This window comes from Ascaphus truei, chromosome 10, assembly GCF_040206685.1.
Source record: "Ascaphus truei isolate aAscTru1 chromosome 10, aAscTru1.hap1, whole genome shotgun sequence".
In the NCBI taxonomy this organism is placed as follows: domain Eukaryota; kingdom Metazoa; phylum Chordata; class Amphibia; order Anura; family Ascaphidae; genus Ascaphus; species Ascaphus truei.
The window spans coordinates 36,024,689-36,046,307 of record NC_134492.1 but is presented as its reverse complement, the minus strand read 5'-3'; the positions used below and the strand labels follow the sequence as shown (position 1 = coordinate 36,046,307).

Here is a 21,619-nt window from a genome sequence, read left to right as displayed (position 1 = left end):
CAGACCCTATTTGATCCCTGAATTTTTTCATATTTAGGATAACCATACAGATGCAGCGGCCATTATTTTAAGAAATCACAACGCCGTTTTCGTGTGCGCTGCTGTACTCCACGCGGCATGAACGCGGTCAGTCACCCCAGCACACATGTTTATCGCGGTTGCTTTGTTTGAATTTCATGGATTGTGTGCAATTAAATGCAATGAAATGAATGAATTGTAATGTGTACAGTACTGTGCTACTGTATCAATTTCAGGTGTTTAAAAACCAGAACATTAAAATGCCATTTTATGCACTCGCGTCTAACGGGGGTACGGTTGGAAGAAATCCCGCGCCATGATATGGGTATTCCGAAGTATACACCGCGTGATTTGTTAAAATAATGGCCGCTGCTTCTGTACGCCTATACCAAGAATATTTGTATTTGCTTCCTGTATAGGTTGCCTTTAACTCTTTTAGGAGGTTATTCCCTGAATCCACCATCCGTTCCATGAACAAAGTACGTCCTCACATGTCCCCAGAGTCTGCCAGGGCTCAACTCAAGCCGGGTCTACAATTTTGAGATGTGTAGGACATAGACATGTTATCAGTATTCCTGTGGCAGCACATTAATGAAAGCGCAGGTTTTGCGCAGAAATAGCTCCAACATCACATGTCCAATCTTGCCACACTAAACAGTAGCTGCTGTAAACCACGTTGACAGAAATAGCATTAGCAACTTGTATCATGGTTAACATTACACTGCATACAGTATAATAGGAAATAGTCAGAGCCAAGTAATAGCAAAGATGGGGAAAGTGGCAGAAAGCTTTAAGCTTCTAAGGCAGAGTTCAGGGTGGCTGCTACAGATGCTTGCGTCCGTGCGCGCCTCCCCCGCGGGCTCTTGAAGCCCAGCAAACTGTGCCCAGGCTGCAGGAGTTGGGTCGCGGCGTTTAGGGGCATGGCGGGGGAGGGGAGCGGGGCAAACGTGTCAGGGAGCTGGTTCGCTGAACCAGCTCACGTGATGCGACTGCCGCCCCAAATATCATTTTGGGTTGTAGCGGCAATGTGTAGCAGCGTCAACGCTGCACTTTGCCGCCGGTGGAGTTTTCAGTTTGAACACTCCCACCCAACAACCCGAAATTGCGACGGACGTGCGCACGCACGTCGCGTAGCAGCCACCCTGAACACGGCATAAGAAAAATAGAAACAATGCTGTGCGGCAGCCATTTCTGAACAAGCTTACAAGTATTTGTCATACACTCTTCATGAATGTACAGCAGATATAGAAATGTAAACATGCCCACTCATTTCACTGAGCATGCATCACTGTAATAAATGTACAAGTTGAAAAACGTATAATGATGTTGGAGCTGTACAGTTGAAAGAAACGACTTTCAATATTTAAAAATGTTGTATATGTTTTATTTTTGGTAAATATATAGCATTTTTCTGTTGTTGTTGGTCATTAAGTGTAATGAATACAAAGAATGGGTTCCAGGTACTTTTATGGAAGTGGGTGAGAATTCTTGCTTTACGTTTAACAGTAGTATGAACGGTGCAATGCCCTGCTAATGTTCAATTGATATATTTGACCTCTCTTCAACACAGGTGGCCGTTCTGCATTTCGTACCTTCTTGCAAACAGAGTTCAGTGAGGAGAACCTGGAGTTCTGGGTGGCCTGTGAAGAGTACAGGAAGACTCGCTCAGTCAACAAGCTGCCAGCCAAGGCTCGTTGTATCTTCCAAGAGTTCATTGATGTTCAGGCTCCCAGAGAAGTAAGAACAAGATAAGGCAAATAGGTTATTTCCCCATTTTAGTTTAATGCAAATGTGTTGCTCTCACTTACAAATGTGAGTCTCCTACACACTTTATTGAAAGGGATCACTTTGTAAAAACTGATTGGTTCCCATACATTTTCATTAGATCTAATATATGTCCTAATTGTTCCAGCGTTTGGTAATATCTCCAGCTTTAGGGTATACAATGACAATACATAAGATACGTTGTTGGAAATAGATGCAGTGTCTGACCATGTAATACTGTTCACTAGCTGTTAAACATGTTCCCTTAGCTTGTCTGAATAATTTGGGCAAAATGTAGCATTTTCTTGGCTGCTTTTCACTCCATTATTCCTTTATTGTCCTAAAGATGATCCAAAAAACATAGAAAGAGTAATGTTTATTATGAATTCGTGGCATATACAATATACAGTATATATATATATATAAGTCTAAGTCCTGTCTCGCCGCCTCTCAGCAGCTTCTCACCAGCCTCACGCCAACTTTTCCTTGCGTGAGGATTTTGCGAGAAGCTCGCATTCTAGAGTCGCGATTTGCCTCGATAAGCTAATCAGGGCTACTAGAATTGCACGAGTTTCAGAACCTGCCATTAAATGGCTTATCGCCTTATGACGGCTCAAACATTTAGCGATTCATGCCTTTTTCGTCCACTTATCGAGGCTTACTGAATAGCAGTAGACATTTTGGCCGATAAGTGCTCGATAAGCGGCTTATCGAGGTTTATAGACTAGGCCCCTATATGTTTTATAAAAGTTGCTTGCGCTCATCCTTGTTACATTCAAGCATACCAACAGATGTGAGAGATTGAGCACTGCCATATATGTATATAGTCACTATGATGTAAACTGCTTTGCAGCTGGGCAAGGAAGATTACACAACAACATACTCTAGCACAGTGTATTTCAATCAGGGTTCCTAGGAACCCTTGTGTTCCCCGGGCATCCCGAAGGGCTCCCTGTAATTTAAAAATTGTACCAAATACAAAAGAATGTACAATTCATCTGATGTCAGACGCGCTGTTAGAGAGAGTTGGGGTTCCTCAGAATTTCACATAGGGTTCCTTAGCCAAAAAAAGGTTGGAAACCACTGCTCTAGCAACACATTAAAAAGAAACAAATGTGGAGAGATATATATATATATTGTTTACTTTAAGAGTCCCCTAGCTTTGCCTTCTTGAAAATATGTCTTCCTATAGCTGTCAGACACTGCACTCTCCACATTTGTTTCTTTTTAATGTGTTGCTAGAGCAGTGGTTTCCAACCTTTTTTTGGCTAAGGAACCCTATGTGAAATTCTGAGGAACCCCAACTCTCTCTAACAGCGCGTCTGACATCAAATGAATTGTACATTCTTTTGTATTTGGTACAATTTTTAAATTACAGGGAGCCCTTAGTGATGCCCGGGGAACACAAGGGTTCCTAGGAACCCTGATTGAAGTACACTGTTCTAGAGTATGTTGTTGTGTAATCTTCCTTGCCCAGCTGCAAAGCAGTTTACATCATAGTGACTATATACATATATGGCAGTGCTCAATCTCTCACATCTGTTGGTATGCTTGAATGTAACAAGGATGAGCGCAAGCAACTTTTATAAAACATATAGGGGCCTAGTCTATAAACCTCGATAAGCCGCTTATCGAGCACTTATCGGCCAAAATGCCTACTGCTGTTCAGTAAGCCTCGATAAGTGGGCGAAAAAGGCATGAATCGCTAAATTTTTGAGCCGTCAAAAGGAAATAAACCATTTAATGGCAGGTTCTGAAACTCGTGCAATTCTAGTAGCCATGATTAGCTTATCGAGGCAAATCGCGACTCTAGAATGCGAGCTTCTCCCAAAATCCTCACGCAAAAAGTTGGCGTGAGGCTGGTGAGAAGCTGCGGAGAGGCTGCGAGACAGGACTTAGAAAAAAAAAATCAATCGAATTGCTGACGAGAGTCTCCAGAGCTGAAATCCATTAATATCAGCACCGGAGACCCCTGGCATGAATCCCATGCAATAAAAATGCATTTACAGGCAACTTCATTACCTTAGGGCTAACAACTAAGGCAATGAAGGGGTTAACCCCTCCCGCTACCCACCCACCAAGGGCCAAATACCCCCTTCACCCACCCCTGCTACCCACAATAAACATTAAAAACACAACAACACTAATATCCACCTCCTCTCCCCCCACATGATTAATACCAGAGGTTACGGTTGTCCGGCGGTCCTCAGGTGGTGTCAGGGGGTCCCCGCTGGTCTGCGGTACCAATCCTGTGGCAAAAAAAATGTGGAATACATTGAAATAAATACACCTCCTCCCCCCCAACACATACAGTACAGTAATGGGCAAAATAACTATTAGCCAGATATGAATAATTGCTCATTTTCCAATTATAAAATCAAACATTAGCCAGCCAGCATAAATAAAGTAAATAAAGCTTTCTACTTATCCGTGCCATCATGAAGGTTGCCCTCGTCAGCATACTGCAGGTCCATGTCCTCCGATGCCAGCAAGAATACATGAAAAAATATACAGTAATCTAATGGCCCCTAACCCCTTAATCACCTTAGCGGTTAATAACCGCTATAGTAATTAAGGGGTTAAACCCCGTCCCACACTACCCACCTGGGAGGCCTAACCACTCAACCAAGGACCACTATACCCACCCTGTACCCATTGATTGGCACAGTGGTATATCATACCCATATATTATGGGCATGATAAGTCACTATAGCAGTCAATGGTCAACCTAATACAAATAATTAAGGCCAAAAAGACACAATAATAAAAGATACACAAGCACCTAAACAACCAATTAAATAAAAGCACTAGCCAATCAATTAAAAAAAGCACTAGCCAACCAAATAAATAAATAAATAAAAGCACTAGCCAACCAATCAATTCAAGAAATAAAAGCACTAGCCAACCAATCAATTAAAGAATTAAAAGCACTAACCAAACAAAACAATTAATTAATTTTAAACACTAGCCAACAAAACAAATAATTAATTTAAAACGCTAACCAATCCTAAAATGTACTAAAAACAAGTCATCCCTTAAAGTGATGTAACTTCCTTTTGAACTAATGTGACCTATCACACGGTACAACAACCAATGGGATTGTCTTCAATCCCATTGGCTGTAATACCATGTGATACAGCCATGTGGTTTTAAGGATGTGACGTACCTCCCTTGGAGATGACGTCATAACTTAAAAAAAAACAAAAAAAAGAGGTGGGCACATGATACAGCATCCAATTGGATTGGAGCTGTACCATCTGACCCTGAAATGTGATATCACTGGCCATATATAAGGCCTGTACGTCTCATTTTATCTCAAGAAGCCGACGAGACAACATCCTGTTGTGGATTTACCATGGGGCTTTGGATCGAAAAAAGAAGATAGAAGATTAAAGAAAAGATAAAAATAATTACAGATGAATATAGAAGACGGTGATAGAAGAAAGAAGATTTTTGTTACCTGATGCTGGTCTGCAAGGTGGAAATGTATGTGACTGTGGGAATAAAATGCATAGGAGATACCGGCACCCATACCGGGGCCTGTATCTCGGGAACCAGGGGGTACCCGGACCTAAAATCAACACAGTTCTGCTCCGGAAACCTCCTGCTCATCTACACTAGTATTAAAAATGACATAAAAAAACCCCATACATTTCTGGCGAGATTTGCGCAGGGAGAGGCGGCACTCTCTGTGCAGCTCTCTCAGCAGGTGGAAAAAAATCACCCAGTTTACCCTTGCGAGAGAGGCGATCATCACGTCGCCGGCTATTCGCCTGTTTTGGGAATTTTGCTATCTCAGGTAAGCGAGGCTTTCAGAATACCGTGATAGCAACGCTCCAAAAACAGGCGGCGTAAACGGCCCGGCGATTTTTTTTTTGAAGACTTATAGAATAGGCCCTATAGTGCTTTATTGGACATCCGTCAATAATCCTTAACAAACATTAACATACTTCACACTTGACTGATAACTTGTGTCAAATAATAATATACAGGACTTCATCCCCTGTGTAGGTCTCACTCGTACACTTGGGAGGTACTGGGACTTATCTGGACTTAATCCCCTTTGCAGCTCTCACTCTTATGCTGGGGAAGTACAGTGGCGGCCGATCTGAGTCTTCAGCAGCCGCCACTGCAATGTGCGGGCAGACGCGGCTGGTTTGTTTTTTTGCCGACACATGCCGCGCGTCACTGATGCGCGGTCACGCGTGCCAGGGTGCGTGCGAGTGTGGCACGAGTGCCAGGGTTCCACGAAGGTGGTGGCGGGGTAAGGGGGATGTGGAGGACCCAGAGAAGCAGAGGGGGACCCAGAGAAGCAGAGGCGGAGATCGCGAGGGGAGGGGAACGAGGGGAAGGATGCGGGAAAGATGCGGCTGGCGCGCGGCCAAGTTCGGCGCCAGCCCGAAAAAAGCCGCGGGACAAGACGGGTAAGTGTGAGAATGAAGCTGGCCGCAGCAGTACTTATACTTGTTACCAGCAGTTAGGCTACGGCCCGTCCTCCCTGTTGCACGCACGCCTGGTGGCGTGTGCAGAGACTACAGCCACATTGACAATCTGTAGGGGAGTGGGGGGGGGGGCGGGGCCATGATGGGGGCGCGGCCATGACGGGGCATATCTGCTATTGGCTGCGTGCCGACCATTTGATCGCGTCGCGGCATGTTAAGACAAAATTCTTGTCTTCACTGCTAGCATATGCGTCACAGCGCTTTGTGCACCCACACACACAGCCACTGGGGCCTGCCCCATAGAGGGCTGTGCTGTGGGGTGTGGCACGCACGCCATATCGCGCGCTGCCGTGACCACAGGGGACTCAGCCAAGGGTTAAATTGGTAGTCTCTTGCATAGAGATAGTGGTGTCCCATGTTAAATGGACCTCTCTGGAATACACTTCAGGTTACTGAGTGAGGAACCCACTACTATGTACCGCATACATCTCCCATACCTGTCTGATCAGGATTGCAATAGGGACCTTACGCTTCGGCCAAACACACTCCGGAGTTACTAACACCGAGAACTCCTTACTAAAAGCATGTTTCCTCCCATTCATTAGTGTGTACAATCAGACCCATACTACTAGTGCTTACTTAAAGAGTCATGTTCCTTAACTGAAAACAACAAAGGGTGACAGGACACATCTTAATACATCAATCTATACACACACAAACTTATTTACAGGACTCACTGTGAGGCCCCAGTCTGAACTCTGAAGAACCTGTTTCTAGAACATTGGATGGAGCTATATATAGCCTTCTATCTCCCTATAGTGACATCACTGGTCACAAGACATACAAAGGAGTGGCAATCCTTTCTGCATAGTCACCCTACATTATATGACGGGGAGGGGAGTAACCTGAGTGAGCCCACACAGTTAACCTATTAAACCGACTAACTCGTTAACTGAAATAGTAGTCCCAAAGGGGGGCAATAGTTGTATTATCCTTAATAGCACTTTTAAACTAATAAACTGCTAAACTTTTAAATGTGTATCATTATCCTATTGGCAATCACTTATGTTTCTTGTCTTCAGGTAAACATTGACTACCCAACTCGAGAATTGACAAAGAGAAACCTGCAGCACCCCACTCTGTCCTGTTTCGACCTTGCACAATTGAGAGTGCGCAGTCTAATGGAGAAGGATTCCTACCCTCGGTTCCTTCGCTCGAAAATCTACAATGACCTACTCAGCCACACTCAAAAGAGTGCAAGCTAGTGCCAGGCTAGCTGTAAGAGTGAGCAATAAATGGTTATAAAGACATACAGCCACTCGTCTGTCCCAACGAGGACTACCCTGCAGTATGGATGTCAGTGAACAGAGAGAGAGAGAGAGAGAGAGAGAGACAGATTATCACTGCTTAGGATACTGCAGCATCTTCACTGCCTTTGTGATACATTCCACAATCCTCTGGCTTCCCCCAAATTATCCATGCATCACTCGGAAAACACAGAAACCTTCTGAAAGTCAAGAAGATTAAAGAAAGAAGAAGAAAGAAATCAGGAAGTATACAGAGGAACAGAAGACAGACAGAAAACTAGAGACATGAAAACCTTGGTGTCATACTCTATGATCATTTTAGAATGTCACTTTCTCAACACTGACTGCTTTGCTATCTTTATACAGTAGTTATTTTTATTTCTGTTTATCATAAGGCAACGAGAATCAAATAACAAGCAGGCACTCCACTAGTCTTTTCAAAAGTGTGTAGTTTTTTATTCAACTTCTAGTTAGGACCTTTGTCATGATCCTGGAATAAAATACTACACACTTTGGAAAAGACTACTGGAGTGCTTGCTTATTTGAGTCTCGGGTGATTCTCACTGGTTGTGCACCCATGGCAGATACCTCAAACGTTACTGAGCACTCCTTTTCCCTTATAACATAAGGCGGTGACAGCACTTGGCTCACAGTAGGATATGGGCCTGATCAATATGTTTATAAGCGCGTCTTTAATTTGTGTGTAATGCATGTTGAAAGATTGGTATTAATGGTGGTTGGGTGAAGAGCCAATATGATGCTGTAACACAGAGAAGCTCACATGAGGAACTCATAATAAGCATGTATACAGGAAATCTCAGATTGGTGTACTCAATAGAAACTCACGAGGCTGTATAACTGGAGGTCTTTCACCTACCTGTAGGTGCCAAATGAGTCTGTAACACTGACGCTGAAGAAAATGGAATTTAGAGTGATTTGTGGCAGCGGGCAATGAGCACTGGAGAGAATACAGCTAGGTTTCAGGAAACCAGTACAAGAGGTTGTACCAGGGAGTGGAAAGCACTGTGGATATTTAATGTAAATGACTGGAGTATGTGAAGTGGAAACAACCAGATGGATAGGGCTCCAGTCCTGGGGAGCTCATATCTTGATGTCAGAGACTGTGGAGCCTGTACATTGCAAACAACTAATAGCTCAGTGTATGAGGTCACAATATTGGGAGCCCAGCATCGCTAAACCAGCTCCACATCGTAAGGAGATTTAGACCCAGTTCTTTTTTTTCTAGCCCATGGTCCTGTGCATTCTGGTTTCACATAGCTTTTCCTTTGAGTGAAAATGGAGACCTGAAGAAGCTAGGAGCAGAGTAGAATCTAATGACATAGAACAAGGATGGTTACAGTGGGGTCTATGTACTAACGCAGTATAAACTAGAGAGGAACCCCCGCTTCAGCTTAATAATGATGCAGGAAGGGTGATGGTGCTAATTGGGACATAATTAACGTACCAGCTAAAGAGAAAAAAAGAACCCCAATTTATAGCACTCTCTCACAAAAGTGGATGATTGATGTGTTAATTAAAGTAAATTTTAATAGGAACAAACGATAAAATACAGGGCTATAAAAAAACAATTAAATATTGCATTGTGAATCCAGTAGGAGCATTTAAACCCCGGATAACAGACAATGCTTGCTACAGTGTATTAATGATAAACAGTGTCCTTGGTGATGTCTATTTGAAAGAAATCCACCAAGGGAGGGGGGTGGAGGAGGGAGATATTACTAAAATACCATGAATAAAATGCCAGCAGCTGACCGCAGTAACTAATTGGTGCACAATATAAGAAACCTAATAAATAGGTAAACGTATGTGTGCAGTACACAGTGGATTGTTCTTTATCCACGATGTGTTAGTAATGATCTGAAGTGTCAGGTGACTGCAAACACTATGGGATCAAGGTGAACCAATTGTAACAAACGTGTCAGCAAAGAGCTTTGATACAGATAATTGCCTACACATGAAGATAATACATTGTCGATAACCATATATGGTTAGATAAGTACACTAGTTGAATACTATAAACAGTCGTGTAAGCCGGGATCTCTAATTGACAGATCTGTGCAGACACTGGTGCTCTTAATAGTAAACAGCTGCATAGTTAATTGAAGCACTGCTGGAACTCCTATGTCAAAACAAAGGAGCCCGCAACTAAACGATACACTGTGTTAGACAATAGTAGCAAAGTTCTCTAATAAAGAAACCTGCAGCTAAGTAGTATACCGTAAATATAATCATGGTCTGAATAAGGCACCTCATGGGGTTGATTAAACTGTATAATCAACTCCCTGAAGGAAACACCACTGTATGAGCCTGCAAAGTGGAAATAACCCCAGAATAGCATTATGGAGATCAATTTACAAATAGTATATCAGTTGAACTCTCCTCAGAATTATAATAAACTGATGCCAATTAATTGTACCGAATACTTGTAGTAAACAGGGGGTTGCAAGTAAACCGGGTATATGTGTTCCTAATATCACAGTACAGAGACCATTGGTGCCTTAAATCTATCTAACAGTCGCCGTAGCAAGTGCTATAAGCGCAGCCAATGTTGTTTTGGCTGCACAAGCAGGTTTCTCCTCGCCCGAAACCATTTCCCCCCACACTTTGGAACAGCACTACAATATGTAGCACAAAATGATGCAGTGCATCACAAACACAAAGTTTGTCTGTGTGTTAATACATAGGCCCCCAGTGTTGAATCTGCCCAGGAGGGTCTCTACTTCCGTGCAGCACATTATTCAGATTGCAGCTCTGCTGTGGGTTTAAACCTCTCTAAGCCACGGATTAGGTATTTGTACTCATTTTTTTAACAATACAATTAAAATGATTACATTTTACGAAGTAGGTAGGATTTAGTTGGCTTTTTTAGTAATGAGTAGAAGATGCTCATTCAGATGAGAACACAAAAAACATGATTGAGCACATACGCTGACCAGACCAGAGAGATAAGATTTTATATGCTAATAGGATGGAGAAACAGCTTTTTATATATCTCAAAGCATCATGGTTATGAGGCAGAGCAGAGAGAGAGAGAGAGATGTCCTAATGAATTAACTCATTGGTTGGTTAACCATTAAAATGATGATCGGAGAGAAAGGAGATGATAAGATATTGAGGGAGAAACCAATTATTACACAACCTTTTAGAGAATTAGACAAGTCACTGCAGATACCTAAATAAATATATTGACCAAGGAGGTATGGAAGATAACATACTGTTAACATAAAATGAAAGGAGTAAACAAATAGAGTAAATGAAAGAATATGGCAAATACAGAGTGAGAAGGGAACATGCGTATTAGATAGACAGAAATAAAGTAATAATAACTTGAGAAAAAGATTAACACTTTATGTAGAAGGAGATAGAGATTTATATATTGCCAAGTCATGACAGACTGGTTAACTGCTTAGAACCCATTAATGGTCCCTTTGACAGCTAAAAGGCTAATACAGCGTACAATGACCAGAAACCAAGGTTAATGCAGTAAATTCACCCTGACCAGAGAGTGAGATTAGCAAATAGACAGTAAACCTTGTTAATGTGGGGCTGAAACCTACCCTAGCTTCAAATTGCCACGCCAGTATAATCACCCTCACACCGACGAGACCCAAAAGGTTGAAACAGCTATCGGTGAGTAGGTTTACTGGCTCTGCACTTCTTTAACCCAGGCTCTGCAGAACAGCTGTGTAATGCAGCAGACATAAGTTTATAGGAGTCCATGTTAAAATGGATTTGAAGCAAAAGGCGACAGCGTGTGCTCCTTTGCATGTCATTACCCAAAATCCCTAGCTGCAGTGGAAGCACTGTATGCTAAGAGATAATGGGGAAAAGCAGGGTTGCAGACCTGTAGGAGACATGTGAATGTGCTAACAAGTGATATTTGTATTTGTTATTTATTACAGGGATGTTAATATAAGTACTGTAAGAGGGGATAAAACACGAAGGTTAGGCTATTTCTCCATGATGGTTGCAGGGCTGTGCTATTGTATGGAAGCCTTCCACACCATGCCTTCTAGGTTTGTTTATCGCTAATAATGAACTACTATGGGGCTTATTCTATATCAGCCAAAGCAGGCGATTCTCGGCCAAAATTTCTCATTTAAGATAATGGGGAATTGTTTCCAAAAATGGCCTGATTGGCTGATATAGAATAAAGCCCATATATGGCTTCCTTTATGTTGATCACTCCAAGTTCAAAGGCACCTCTGATCAATTGTAAGTGGTCCTGTGTTCTATGGGACCTGGGCTTCCAAAGTGGTTCCATAAGAAAAAATTATAATTATGACTATTTTACTTTTTAACTTACTATGATTATTTTGTTTTATATATGTATACCATGTATATAATTTTTTTTAACAAGTACCCAGTGATATAGGAATATGTAGCTTAATTAATTTTGAAAGGTTACCACTTTTCTTTATAGGCAGAAAACCACTAGCTTAAAAAAACCCACAAAACCTACTACGTCCTGTAGTGTCATGTAAGAAACCTGTTTGTCAAGCGTTATACATTTACCACCACCTTTTTCTTTTGATAGCTCGGATGTAGCAGTTTATAAGGCAGTAGATAGAGAGATTGCTAAAATCCCAATAAAATATGTAACTCCTACCAAACACCTTTTATTGCTTTATATATCCAAGTGGCTCAATGATGGATGTGGGTCAAAATCAGAGCCAAGTAACTATATACATTAACCGTAATAGCGACACAGCAAATTAAAAGGGCACAGGATATAAAGTTTTGTTATATTTTGGTTGAAGGTTCAATTTGTTATCCATTTTAGGGGGTAATTCTATCATCAGCAAAGCAGCCATCCTGGCCGTTTTCATGCGAAAATTCCTATCCTATTGAAGTCAATGGGGCAAAATAAACCAAACAGCCTCTACCCAGCTATAGAGTGTACTCCTTAGTCTCAACACAGTACCCATTACAAAAACAAATATTGAATTTCACCCATGTTGTCCAATTTATAAAACGGTTTTGTTGGTTTTTTTTATTGTACCATGTATGCTTCATTGTTTCAGTTCGATACAATTCTGTTTAAAACTAAATTCCAATTTTGTTCTACTTCCTAATGCATTTTAATAGCCTCAACCTGCATTTTCCCTTCTAGCTATGCTCCAGGAACCAATGCACTTACAGTATATATACTCCTGTTATCTCTGTAAGTCTCTCAATCCACCACTTAGATTGTAAGCTCTGTGGGACAGGAGCTGCCTTCTCCCAATGTTCACGTAGGATGCACTTAATCCCCTGTATTAGGTTTTACTGTCTGTGAAATGTGCACAGTTGACTCTGTCGAAATAAAGATATACAAATACATATTGTACAATTGTTAGCTGATTATGTACCGGTATGTTCTTCTCTGAAACCCATCTCTGAGCATTCATATATACAAACAAGAAGCAACAGGACTGGGAATGCTACTATACACATGTGTATGATGAAGAGGAGATGGAAGAAGCCAAATTAAATATGACCTACCAAAATGTACATAAAAAAGGTTTCCGTAACATCTCTAGAAAGTATTATTTGGTGCATTTTATGTATTTGTGCTTGTGGCTATCTCGCATGTAAGAAACTTGTTTGACCAACTCCGTGCTGGAACTTATTGCCATATATGACAAATCTTTGTGCCTTCAAGGTTATTTTAGCCCTGCTCCTTTGTGACCAGATGTATGCATTATTATTCTGAGCACAAAGGTTATTTTGAGACTATATTGGAGTGGTGCAAGGACCAACATTTGAGAACTAGAGGTATTACCTAGCGTGCTGCTCCCTGATTGCCATTGCTGACCAATACTATTATAGGCCAGGTGACATTAAATAAAAGTTGAACAGCACATGGGCAACCTCACTCTACTGGGTTGGAAGAACATGGGTGCCACCTCTGCTGCTCTAGGGATTATAACTGCAGTTTGACAAGCAAGCACTATTATTATTTGTAGACGAACAGACTTAGGGCCTCATGCAGTAAGCCCCGATAAGGCTTTTTCGGCATTTTATAGCCATTTTTTGCCTTCCGGATTCAGTAAGCGCCGATAAGTGGGAATTATCGGGAACTTTTCTTCCCGATAAAAACTTATCGGCATCCGGCTGCCGATAAGCCACTTATGGGCACTTTTTGAACTCGGCGGAATTCAGGAATTCAGGAAGGGATTGAGTTCCCACGCTCTGATTGGCTCTAGTACCATGTGTCAGGTTTTCATTGACGTCACATCCTTTCTCCCCCAAGCCTCTGTCACATGGTATACTAGAGCCAATCAGAGTAGGGATGGAGTTCCCACGCTCTGATTGGCTCCCGTACCATGTGAGGATGGCCATGTTTCTTTTCATGAAGTCATCTTAAAGGCAATTGAAGCCAAGCCATTCTGATTGGCTGTGCTTTCATTGCGTTTAAGTGACATCATCATTTTTTTTTTTATCGGCCGAAACACATGGTTTCCATGGCCCAATCAGGACCGTGGGAGCCATGACAAAAATGTGACGTCATAGGCCTTTAAAAGCCTATGTCGTCTCATTTTGAAGCCAGCCGCCGAGGAGGAAGGACCTCCGGAAGAAAAAGAAGGCCAGGGCGTGGCCGAAGACGGGAAGAAGACCCCGGAAGAAGGTAAAAGAAAGAAGAATACAGATGAAGATGGATTACAAATAGAAGACCCGTGGATTGATTTGGATTTTTAGTTTAATGTTTATTTTTTTATGGTTTATTATTTTATGGGTTCCTGTGCCTGGTGTTTTTGTACGTGAGTAAGGTGTTCAACGGGAGTCGGTGGGGCCAAGTAATGGTAAGTGAACTAAAGAAATGTATTTTATTGCACTTTAAAAAAAATTTACATGCTTTTTTAACATGTGTATTTTTTTTTGTGGTATATAATTTCTTGCCACTGTATGTATGTATGTATATATGTCTAAAGAGATATATACATACAGGGTAAGAAATGACGTTGTTTTAAAAGCTTTATTTTATCTGTTTTAAATTACTTTGGCTATGCTGCTATGCTTTATTGTGAGTTTTAAGTATTTTACAATTAGATAGATGTAATCCTTGGTATTGTATTGTGTGTTTGAGGTTAGGGATAGCCTTGGTTTTAACTGTTGTATTGTGGTTGGTACTTATATTTATTCACATGCAAAATTGTTCTGTTCCAGGCGTAAATTAGTTAATTGTTTAATTGTTAGGGATGGAATGTGAATTGTTTAGGGATGTAATTAATGAATGCGAATTGATTTTTGTTTACTTGATTGGTTAAAATAGGTTATTTGTTGGAGGTATCTGTATTTTGCTTGCACTGTTATTGTTAACATTCATTTGCAGAATGTATATGGTGCATAGATTGTATGTATCATATATTAAATGTAAATGCTATGTGTTGATTGGAATGTGAGGTGTTTCATTGGCATTTCAAGATGTAGATTATATGATCAGTTAGGATTATTCAAGGAAATTGATTTTAATGTAGTGTGTCTGTATGGAGAAGTGTTATTTGTAGGACATGTATGGTTTTGATAACCCTTCTAAATTTATTTGTATATTGGTTCATCATGTGTGTGTATATACTGTATATATATATATATATATATATATATATCTCTCTGTGTGTGTGTATATATATATATATATATATATATATATATATATATATATACTGTATATATAGTTGAATGATGAAGCCACTGTACAAATTCATGGGTGAAAGGTGGGTATCGGCCAGTGTGGCTTAACCCCTTAATTACCTTTGCGTTTATTATCCGATAAGGTGTTTAAGGGGTTAATTGATATCTGAATGTACTTGCAATGTATTGGCTTTGTTTTGGCTATGTATGTTGTGGACAAGACAAGGATGTTGCTGGCGACGGACACTTCGTATTGATGAGGTCAGTAGTATTTTATTTATTTGAATATGCTAGTTAATGTTTTTAATAATGGGCAAATAATCTATTATCCCTATCTGGATAATAGTTATTTTGCACATTATTGTACTGTAGGTGTTGGGGGGGGGGCGTTCCCCAACGGTATGTGGGTAGGCCTCCCTTGTGGGTAGTGGGTGGGGTGGTTAGGCCTCACGGGTGGGGGGTTAGTGTGGGAGGGTATGTAGGCATCCCGAGTGGTGGGTGAGGGTGGGTTAACCCCTTAATGACTGTAGCGGTTAATAATCGCTATGGTGATTAAGGGGTTAGGGGACATTACATTGGATGTTTTCATTCTTGTGTCTGTTTTGCAGCAGCAGAGGGGCCATGGGCAGGGTGAAGAGGAGGATGGCCTTCATCGTGGCAGCCGGACATGGGTGGTGAGTACTATATGTATTTAATGTATTTATTGTTGTTTATGTATTTTACATACACAGGGGGTGTATGTTGTTTAAAGCAATGTTTATTGGGGGCAATTGTCCCCAATAAACATGCTATTCTGCCTTAACCCCTTCATTGCCTTAGCGGCTATACGCTATGGTAATGAAGCAGCATTTATGTATTTTAATAATATTGTGCGGGAGCATGGGGCCCCCTGAGCTGAACCGCATTGATTTGTGGCTCAGAGACCCCCTGCTTCCCGAGTTACAGGCCCCGGTTTGGGGCATCGGGTGCCAGTGTCGCCGCCATATTTATAGCGGACACGGCGCGAATGGGGTGCAATAAAGATGGCGGCGACACTGCCACCAGATGACACATTCCGGGGCCTGTAACTCGGGAAGCAGGCGGTCCCTGGTCCACAAAGCAATGCGGTTCAGCTCAGGGGACCCCTGCTCACTGTACACTATTATTAAAAATACATTCATGCTGCTTCATTACCGTAGCACATAGCCGCAAAGGTAATGAACGACTGTTTATTGATGTGTGTGTTTTATTCATAGTGTAGATGTGCAGAGGGTCTCCGGAGCAGAAACGTTTTGGTTTTAGGTCCGGGGACCCCCTGCTTCCCGAGATACAGGCCCCTTTTGGGGGTGCCGGTATCCCTCTGCTTGGTTTACAAATCGTGGTCACGTGATCGGGACCTTTAAATGAAGAGGGATACCGCCACCTCATAAAGGGGTCTGTATCTCGGGGAGCAGGGGGTCCCCGGACCTGAAACCAACGCGCTTCAGCTCCGGAGGCCCCCTGCACATGTACACTATGAATAAAAGTTGTTTATAAATACTTAATTTTTTGCTGATGTTTGCGCTGAGAGAGCAAACATCTATCGGCACCAAAGGCCTATCGGAAGGCTTATCGGGAGCCAGGCTGTATCGGCACAGGTCATCGGCAGTACTGCCTAAGCAGAGATTCGGCAGGGATCGGCATGGATTCGGCCCTTACTGAATACTGTGAGGGCAAAATGCCAAAAAAAACACTATCCGCCACCTATCCGCCACATATCCGCCACCCTTCCCGAAAAGATTTTATCGGGGCTTACTGCATGAGGCCCTTAGTACTATCTGGATGTTATACATTTTCATTTTAATAGATCAGATCTGTGCAATCTCATTTATATAGATTGTACAGGAGGCATTAAATCCCTTTAATCCCATAAAATCCTTTTGCAAAGGCTTTTGATAAGGTTCCACACAATAGGTTAGTTTACAAAATAAAGCAAATTGCACTCAGTAAAAATATTTGCACAGAGTCCAATTGTGGGTTCAACTTCTGATCCTGTTAGGTGTGACACCATACCCCAATTCCTAAGGTGCCTTAGATTTGTCAACCCAATAACACTTTGTGTGCTGTGGGAAGCAAGTAGAATAGCTTCCTGCAGTTTGTAGAGTTCTATTTATTGTAAAATAAAGTATTTCAATTCAGTATGTGTCTGACACTCTGGCATATGACACAGTGAATATTTTTTTTATCTCTGTTCTGTTACATTGCAGCCATTTTTGTGCATATCTTTCATGTAGCACAAAAATGAGTGCATACCTGTATTGTATTGTATTGTATGTCTTTATTTATATAGCGCCATTAATGTACATAGCGCTTCACAGTAGTAATACATGGGGTAATCAAATAAATAACAGATAATATAAATAACAGATCATGGGAATAAGTGCTTTAGACATAAAAGTAACATTTCGGAAGAGGAGTCCCTGCCCCGAGGAGCTTACAGTCTAATTGGTAGGTAGAACGTACAGAGACAGTAGGAGGGAGTTCTGGTAAGTGCGTCTGCAGGGGGCCAAGCTTTATGTATCGTGTTCAGAATATCCACAGTGCTATTCATATGCTTCTTTAAGCAAGTGTGTCTTAAGGTAGGTCTTAAAGGTGGATAGAGAGGGTGCTAGTCGGGTACTGAGGGGAAGGGCATTCCAGAGGTGTGGGGCAGAAAGTGAGAAAGGTTTAAGGCGGGAGAGGGCTTTAGATACAAAGGGGGTAGAAAGAAGACATCCTTGAGAAGAACGCAAGAGTCTGGATGGTGCATAACGAGAAATTAGGGATGAGATGTAAGGAGGGGCAGAAGAGTGTAAAGCTTTAAAAGTGAGGAGAAGAATGGAATGTGAGATGCGGGATTTGATCGGAAGCCAGGAGAGGGTTTTCATGAGGGGAGATGCTGAGACAGATCTAGGAAAGAGTAGAGTGATTCTGGCAGCAGCGTTTAGGATAGATTGTAGGGGAGACAGGTGAGAGGCAGGAAGGCCGGACAGCAGGAGGTTACAGTAATCAAGACGGGAGAGAATGAGGGCCTGAGTCAGAGTTTTAGCAGTCGAGCAACAGAGGAAAGGGCGTATCTTTGTTATATTGCGGAGGAAAAAGCGACAAGTTTTAGAAATGTTTTGAATGTGAGGGGCGAATGTGAGAGAGGAGTCGAGTGTGATCCCTAGGCAGCGTGCTTGGGCTACTGGGTGAATGATTGTAGTTCCAACAGTAATGTGGAAGGAGGTAGTAGGGCCAGGTTTGGGAGGAAGTATGAGGAGCTCTGTTTTAGCCATGTTGAGTTTAAGGCGGCGGAGGGCCATCCAGGATGATATAGCAGAGAGACATTCAGAAACTTTGGTTTGTACAGCAGGTGTAAGGACAGGTGTTGAAAAGTATATTTGTGTGTCGTCGGCATAGAGGTGATATTTAAACCCAAAAGATGTTATTAGGCCACCTAGAGAGAGTGTGTACAGAGAAAAGAGAAGAGGTCCCAGGACAGAGCTCTGGGGTACCCCCACAGAGAGATCAATAGAGGAGGAGGAGGTGTTAGCAGAAGAGACACTGAAAGTACTGCTGCGGCCAAGTTTATTCGAGCATTTGCCCGTTCTTGGCCGCAGCAGTAGCCTGGCGCGCGCCCGAGTGTGACGGGCGCGCGCCGAAGCAGTGGAAGAGCGCCCTCCGATCGGGGCGCTCTCCCTACCGCTACCGGGTCCGCCGGGTCCCCCGGAACCCCCTGCCGCCGTCCCGCAGATCGCGGGACACCAGGGCTCCCGCGGGGAGCCCTGGACGCGCGTGCAGGGGGCGCAGGCTCCCGAAGATGCGTGACCGCGCGTCTATGACGCGCGGCACGCCGAGGGGCAGCCACAAGCAAGCCGGGAAATATCCCGGCTTGCGGTACCGGCCACACTTTAATAAAGTGTGTCGGTAGTGTACGATGGGAGAGGTAGGATGAGATCCAGGATAGAGCTTTGTTCCGAATACCTAGAGTATGGAGAATGTGGAGGAGAAGAGGGTGGTCCACTGTGTCAAATGCTGCAGAGAGGTCGAGTAATATGAGCAGAGTGTAATGACCTCTGTCTTTGGCAGCATGGAGGTCGTCAGTTATTTTAGTGAGGGCTGTTTCGGTGGAGTGAGCAGAGCGGAAGCCAGATTGTAGAGGGTCTAGGAGAGAATAGGTGTTGAGAAAATGGAGCAAGCGAGAGAATACAAGACGTTCAAGGAGTTTAGAGGCAAAAGGCAGGAGGGAGACAGGTCGATAGTTAGAAAGACAGGTAGGGTCAAGCTTGTTGTTCTTGAGTAATGGTATGACTGTTGCATGTTTGAAGGAGGATGGAAAGGTTCCAGAGCAGAGGGAGGAGTTAAAAATGTGTGTGAGCGTAGGGATTATAGTAGGAGCTAGAGGTTTTAGGAGATGGGAGGGAATGGGGTCAAGAGGGCAAGTGGTAGAGGGAGAGGAGGCGATCAACAGCGACACATCCTCCTCTGAGACAGTGGAAAAAGAGTCAAGGAAGGCAGGAGGAGAGTTAGGAAGAGGTGTAGGATGGGAGGAAGAAACAGAGGGGATGTTCTGCCGTATGGATTCCACCTTTTCCTTAAAATAGTCAGCAAAGTCCTGAGCGGAGATGGAGGAAGGAGAGGCAGCTGAGGGTGGTTTGAGTAGAGTATCAAAGACAGAGAACAGTCGGCGTGGGTTAGACTTGTGCATGTTGATTAGTGCACAAAAGTAGGCTTGTTTAGCTTGCAAGAGGGCAGAGTTGAAACAGGATAGCATAAATTTTTAGTGAAGGAAGTCTGCGAGAGTGTGAGACTTCCTCCAGAGGCGTTCAGAGGAACGAGTGGAGGAACGCAGCATGCGCGTGTGGGAATTTAGCCAGGGTCTAGGGTTAGAAGGGCGAGTGCGGCAGAGAGAAAGCGGGGCATGTAGATCAAGAGACGAGGACAAGGCAGAGTTGTAGTTCCTGACCAGGTTGTCAGGGTCTGTAGCAGAGCTGAGAGAGGAGAGGGTGGAGCTTAAAGTGGACTCAAAGTCAGGTAAGTGAATAGAGCCCAGGTTTCTGCAGAACCGGGGGGTAGATGGAGGTGGAGAAGGGGAGAAGCGAGATAGAGAGAATGAGATGAGGTGATGGTCAGAGAGAGGAAAAGGGGAAATGGAGAAATCAGAGAGAGAAATGTTTTTAGTGAAAACCAGGTCTAAGTAGTGGCCATCCTTGTGGGTGCTGGCTGCAGTCCACTGTTGAAGGCCAAAAGAAGAGGTTAGAGAAAGAAAGCGGGAAGCCCAAGGGAGAGAGGGGTCATCAATGTGGCAATTGAAGTCCCCAAGGAGAAGAACAGGGGAGTCTGAGGAGAGAAAGAAAGAGAGCCAGGATTCAAAGTGAGAGAGAAAGGCAGAAGGGGAATGAGTAGAGGTAGGTGGGCGATAGATGACCGCCACATGGACCGGGAGAGGAGAGAAGATCTGGACAGTGTGAGCCTCAAAGGAGGGAAAAGCAAGAGAGGGGGGAATAGGAAGGGTTCGGTAACGGCAGAGAGAGGAGAGCAGGAGCCCCACGCCTCCACCCCTGCCATCAGGGCGCGGAGTGTGGGAGAAGGAAAGGCCACCATAGGAGAGGGCAGCTTCCAGAGCAGAGTCAGACTGAGTGAGCCAGGTCTCAGTTATAGCAAAGAGAAGCAGGGAGTGAGAGAGAAAGAAGTCATGCACAGAGAGGAACTTGTTAGAAAGGGAGCGAGCATTCCAAAGGGCACAGGAGAAAGGGAGAGAGGAGGGAGGGTGGCAGGGGATGGGTATGAGGTTGGAGGGGTTAACACCAGAAGGAGTAGAGATTGCATTTGGCAGGCGAGGACGAGAGCAAGTAGAAATAAGGCAGGGACCAGGATTGGGAGAGATATCCCCAGAAGCAAGGAGGAGAAGCATGGATAGGAAGAGGATGTGTGAGGATGATTTGTAGGGGTGTGTTTTAGTGTAGGGGATATAGCTGTGTGGTGTCAGAGGATGCAGGTAAGAAAGGAGTTCATGTGAGCTGAGAAGTGGGGAAGGAAGGAGAGATGGAGATATATGAATAGAGTTAGAGACATACTGAGGCTGGTAAAAAGAAGTGCATAATTTGAGAAGAAGTGAAGTCACAGCAAATAGAAATGGTAAAGGCAGCATCACAGCAGTAATGATGCAGTCTGGTATTGATGATATCCTCTTTTCCAGCGTAGTTCACATGCAGGAATCAGGGCCAGATGGGGTGTCCACTTCTTCCTCACTTCTTTTGAACTTCCTTTTAAACTTCAGTTGTTCAGTCGTCTTGCCACTTATAATGGGCCACTTCCTTTTAAACTTCAGTTGTTCAGTCGTCTTGCCACTTATAATGGGCCACTTCCTTTTAAACTTCAGTTGTTCAGTCGTCTTGCCACTTATAATGGGCCACTTCCTTTTAAACTTCAGTTGTTCAGTCGTCTTGCCACTTATAATGGGCCACTTCCTTT

The 21,619-nt window shown here is 43.2% G+C and overlaps 1 protein-coding gene across 3 annotated transcripts in view; it reads left to right on the top strand.

Moving 5' to 3' along the window:
* Window positions 1–12,874, top strand: part of RGS8 (regulator of G protein signaling 8) — a 36,416-nt gene extending 23,542 nt beyond the window's left edge. For all 3 annotated transcript variants that reach the window (XM_075616551.1, XM_075616550.1, XM_075616548.1), the window contains exons 4-5: window positions 1,589–1,755; window positions 7,307–12,874. In XM_075616551.1, coding sequence (XP_075472666.1) covers window positions 1,589–1,755; window positions 7,307–7,489 — 350 coding nt within the window. In that variant the 3' untranslated portion in view covers window positions 7,490–12,874. The remainder of the gene's footprint in view (window positions 1–1,588; window positions 1,756–7,306) is intronic.
* The last annotated feature ends 8,745 nt before the right edge of the window (window positions 12,875–21,619 follow it).